We start from the raw sequence: 5,430 nt of genomic DNA, 5'->3' as shown, positions 1-5,430 counted from the left end.
CAGTACAAGCACCTGTACCTGCCGGGCTCCGGCTGCATCACCGAGAGCATCCAGCATTGCACCACCCAGCCCGACACCTGCAGCACCACCTGCCACCCCCTGAGCATCATCAAGGGCCCTCTCCTCAACAGTCTCAGCCTGGGCTTGAGTCACCAGAAGCCTCTGACCTTCAGGAGAGCTAGGGTGTGGGTTCAACACATAGAGAAGCCTGTGGGCAGACTCTGAGCCCTACCTCACCGAAACCAGCTCCTGCCTATATGACCTGTCTGTCTTTTCCTGCTTTGTTTTCAGGCCTGAGTGCCTGGGGTGACCATGCACTACTACGGGGAGCAGTACAAGCACCTGTACCTGCCGGGCTCCGGCTGCATCACCGAGAGCATCCAGCACTGCACCACCCAGCCCGACACCTGCAGCACCACCTGCCACCCCCTGAGCATCATCAAGGGCCCGGTGCCAAGATGGCAGAGCTACACACAACCTCTCACCTACGTGTGCCCACAGCCCGGCGTGAGCCAGACATCCCTGCTGGCCTGCCAGCCGGGTGTGAGCCAGCCACCCCTGCTGGGCTGTCAGCCCTACGTGCAGCGCTGCGTCCTGCTCTACCCCGAGCCTTGTGACACCACCTGCCTCCTGCCCTGCGGGAGGCCCAGCGTGAAGCTGAGCACCATGTCCACCTTCCAGCCCTGTGAGACCAACTGCCTGGAGAAGCCACGCCTAGCCAGGAGCCTCCCGCCCTGCGCCCCGCGCTGCCCGGAGCCCACCAAGCTCAAGTACCCGCCTTGCGGGATCAGGTGCTCGTCGGCCTCGTGCAAAGAGGAGTGCAGGTCGCAGAGGGTGGCCAAGTGCCCTTTGCAGCGCTGCGGCTCGGAGCTGTGGTCCGTGCAGGGGACGACTGGTGGTTACTCCCTGCCCCTCCAGGGGGTCACCGAGTGCCCCCCGCAGCGCTGCGTCACCCAGTCCTTCCTGCAGGAGTACGTCAGCGGCTTCCCCCACCAGAAGTGCATGAGGGGCTACCCCACGCAGGAGTGTGTCACCTCCTACTCCTCCCAGCAGTGTGTCACCAAGTGCCCACAGGAGCCCTGCAAGCCCAAGTGCCTCCCAGAGCCCTGCAGGCCCAAGTACCCCTCAGAACCCTGCAGGCCAAAGTGCCCCCCAGAACCCTGCAAGACCAAGTGTCACCTGGAGCCTTGCAAGACCAAGTGCCCCCCAGAACCCTGCAAGAGCAAGTGCCTCCTGGAACCCTGCAAGACCAAGTGCCTCCTGGAACCCTGCAAGACCAAATGTTCCCCAGAGCCCTACAAGACCAAGTGCCTCCCAGAGAAGGGGGTCAAGGAGTGTTCGACCAAGCAACACACGGCCAAGTACTCGCTGACCCAGGAGGGAACCAAGCACAAGAGCTCGACCACACAGCACCTAACCAAGTCCAAGTGCCTCTACTCACGGGCCACCCACCACTCCTCACATCACCACACAGGGGGGGCCAAACGTTCCAGCCACTCCAAGAAGAGTCACTGTGTTGCCAAATGGCTGTGGTAAAAAAAGAGAGAGAGAGAGAGAGAGAGAGAGAAGTAGTTGGTGGTAATAAAAGATATAAAGAAGTAGTTGTGAGAACAGCCAGCCAGGTAGCAAGAGGTCTGGGGTTACTTCTCTGCTCCCCTTTCCATTCCTAACCCCCAGAGAAGCTTTGGCCTTATTTTACCCCTTATTGTATCCATGTTAAACTCAGAGTGCCTTGCCTTCCTGATTGTTTGACCACGTTTCAGTCATCCCTGCAACACAAAAAGCTGTCAGTGCCAAGCTGAGTAACCCTGAGCAGGTGCTCAGTCCTTGAAACCGATACAACTGTGGCAGCGTTTGCACCCGGGAGGTTGTTACTGTTGCTGGATCCATTCTATTCCCCAGTGGTACCAATCATATTAAACTCCAACTGCAGGTGGATTCCTGCTCCCTGTCTGATTTATTTTCCAACTCTAAAAGCTGCTCCTAACAACTCCTACTAGAAAAAACTACCTCTGTTGTACCACCCCTTTGTGTAAAATAAAGGCAGCAATTGTGCCTTTGAGGACCAGCATCTGTTGGAACAGATCTGGGTGTTGAAAAGGTACTTAGAGATGTAGCAAAAGCAGCAGAGCAGGGTGGCCTTTAGAAGGCAGCTTGATTAAAATAATGAAGCTGATGAGCAGCCCTCAGACAGGAGATCAGCATCTACCCAGGCTTAGCTCAGTCCCACCAGCATCATGGCGGAGCACACCCTGTTTGTACACAGGAGGGCACTTAGTCCTGCACCCTGGGACCAGGGCAAGTGTCTCCTGGATCTCCCCTGGCTCTGGACAAGCCACTGTTGGGCAGATCATGAACTGGGTTGGGTGGGATAGTCCCTGGCAGAACAGGAGAGAGAGAGGACACTGCAGAAGGTGTCCTCTGCTCCTGACAGCCTGAGCTGGCCCTGACGGGTGATCTGCACCAATAGCCTGTGGTTATTAAATTGCAATTAGAGGGAAAACTAACTTTGAGCTCCAGCTGTTCCTTGACAACACCCTTTTCATCAACAGCAGGAAATAGTTACCATGCTTGGTCAGTATTTGATTTCCTAGTGTTTGTGTGTAAGGCACTAAGTCCCAAAGCACTTGTCTTTGCACTGTCCTACAGCACAGCCTGTCCCCAGGTGCTCCTGGAGCAACACCAGGGGAGCAGCAGCTCTGTCACCACCTGGAGGTTGAGAGGGAGACCCAGCAGCTCCTCCCAGCACTGCTTTGCTGCCTTGCTCTGCTCAGCCAGCTCCCTGGGCAAATCCCAGCAGGAAAACCTCCTCTTTGGCTTCCCCTGCACTGTCCCAAAGAGACCAAGGAAGATTTCTAAAATCTCCTTTTCCAAGCAAAGTGTTAGATTTGCCTGTAAAGACACAAACTGATGCTACTGGAAGTCCTCCAGGATTAGGAGGAGTCTTGCTGCCCCTGGGAAAAGAAAACTAATTTTACTGCTGATAAATCCCAACCCTGGGAAATCAACTGGAAAAGAGGAAAGATCTGATCAAGTAGCTCCCTCCTGACTGCCTCCCATGGGATCAATCCCTTTCTTATAACGAGCCTATTCCAAACCTGGCTCCTCTCCACCCTTGCTCACCCCAGGGATCAACACACCCAGGCCAGGAGGTGAGGCCTGGAGGTCTGCAGCCATCAGAGGGAGATGGAGGTTCACAATTAAGGCACAGGGATGGTCCAGCCCAGCCTCAGGGGAAACTCTCCCACCTGAATTTATCCCACCTGAATTTACCCCACCTGAATGGTTTAAAAGGCTCTGCTGACCTCAGTCCCTCTCAGTCCAGAAAGGATCCAGGATGCCCTTCATGGGGAAGATCACCAGAAAGGGATTTCCTTTTAACAATCTGGCCTTCTGCTTCTGTGGTTTTGCTCCTGAAAAAGGGGTGACATTGACAGGATAGAATAAAAACCTGATCTAACCACTAAATGGTGCCTGAACTTGTACTGGCTCTCTGCACAAGGGTGGGTTTTATGCTTTCTTGTACCCTCTCTCCTCCTGCTACCTGCTCTGGGAACAGACTCTGCTTTCTCTCATGAGCTTTGATCTGATCCTGGACAGATCATGAAAGCTACAACAAAAAAAAAAGGAACAGATGGCCCAAAAGGTCCATCTGAACCTTTCCTGTGAGGGTGACAGAGCCCTGGGCCAGGCTGCCCAGAGGGGCTGTGGACTCTCCTTCATGGGAGACATTCAAACCCCCCTGGACATGTTCCTGTGGGATGTGCTCTTGGTGACCCTGCTCTGGCAGGGGGTTGGGCTGGGGGATCTTTCCAGGTCCCTTCCAACCCCTGGGATTCTGTGATGAATCTGTGATGAAGGTGACACGAGGCAGTGCTGCATCCTTGTGGTGGTGGAAACCAATGCAGGTCGGGTTGCCTGAGCCAAAGCCAAGAGAGAAGCTTTGGCTCCTCTTGGGCTGGGATTCAGGAGGCCACATCCAGCCCTCCAGGACTGGTGGTGGGTGCTCAGCACCAGAGCCAGCAGAGAGCCCGAGGTGTGTGGGGGGCACTGGGTGGGATGGGAGAGCTGGATGTGTTTGTCCTGGAGGAGAAAACCCTGAAGGGACAGTTTATCCCTCCCTTCACCCACCAAGTGAGTGTTCAGAGCAAAGATGGGCTCCACTGCCAGGTGGACAGTGACAGGGTGGGCTAAAAAGTGGCTTTTTCTTTATGGGGGGGCTTATTTTGCTCAGCTTTTCCAAGCAATCACTGGCCAAAGTGGTTCTAGTGTAGGATCCCCTCATCACTCCACACTGCCCATGTCCTTAGGAAGGCATAAAATGTTGAGTGTTGTGTTTCCACTCCCATTTCCAGAGGTATTTTGGTGCAGAAGGCCTCAGCATTTCTAGAAATTAAATGGCAAACTTCTTGCCTTGCCTTCCTGCAAGGAAGACTGGGAGGTGGAAAGGAATTTCCAGTTTGGGAGATCTGGATGTGGCATAGAAACAGGAATTTCCATGTTTCCAGACTTTGAAGGAAGAAAAATACACTCAGAAATTGGTTCAGAAGGCAACAAGAGATCCATAAAGAGATCCATTTATCAAAGAATGTGAAATATTTTAACATAAATTCTCAGTAACCTCTAGGACCAGGGGTTAGTCTGTTGTGAGCTGTGAATTTAGGGCCTGGCTTTTTGGAAAACATTGTGTGAGGATGGGGAAAATAAACCCACCCACTGGAGACTGGGGAGGTTCCCACCCAACAGAGGATGTCAAAACACCTCCAAAAATATTCATTAACTGGCTTCTGCATGCAAAATGGTGAATCTTTATAATATTAATAGCATGTTATCTGAGACAAACACCTCGGGGCTAATAACAGCTTTGGAATATGCACTTTTTGATGGATGTGTCTCAGTTGTTCCCATAAACAGGATGTTGTTTTATAGCCTGGGTAGATGGAGGTGTTTCACATTTTCATTAAACAATGCATTTCTATTTGCATTCAACAGCAATTGTTGCACAACAGGTGACAAGGTGGCTTTGGCTGAGCCTGGGAGAGTTGAACACATGACTTGGAACTCTGAAAATCCACTTAAATCCTTGAAAAATCAGTACTGCTCCACAAAATTCAGTGATTTCCACACAACCGTGGCCACAGGATGATTTTTTTCCCCCTAATTTTAATCTCCCTTAATGCACTTTTAGTCCACGACGTCTCTTGTCTTCAACAGGTAGAAATGGCAGATAACTTGTTCTACTTTGGCTTCTACCTTTTATAGAATGGAATCATAAGAGGGTTTGAGTTGGAAGGGACCTTAAAGATCACTTATTTCCAATTCTTACCTTATCTCCCTCCAGCCTTCTCTGGGTGGGCAGCCTTCAGAGGTTGTTTCTTAACCTTCTGATCATGGTAGTTGGAGCCAAATGCTCAGCAGATGGTCAGTACC

General features: G+C 52.2%; 1 protein-coding gene across 1 annotated transcript; it reads left to right on the top strand.

The window, feature by feature from the left end:
• The first annotated feature begins 312 nt into the window (after positions 1-312).
• Positions 313-1,536, top strand: LOC104388149. The gene is made up of 2 exons (XM_009996974.1): positions 313-1,056; positions 1,303-1,536. The coding sequence occupies exons 1-2, from the start codon at positions 313-315 to the stop codon at positions 1,534-1,536; spliced, it is 978 nt and encodes a 325-aa protein (XP_009995276.1).
• The last annotated feature ends 3,894 nt before the right edge of the window (positions 1,537-5,430 follow it).

Source organism: Chaetura pelagica, unplaced genomic scaffold (genome assembly GCF_000747805.2).
Source record: "Chaetura pelagica isolate M959 unplaced genomic scaffold, ChaPel_1.0 scaffold584, whole genome shotgun sequence".
Classification (NCBI taxonomy): Eukaryota; Metazoa; Chordata; class Aves; order Apodiformes; family Apodidae; genus Chaetura; species Chaetura pelagica.
This window is presented reverse-complemented; position numbering and strand designations above follow the sequence as displayed.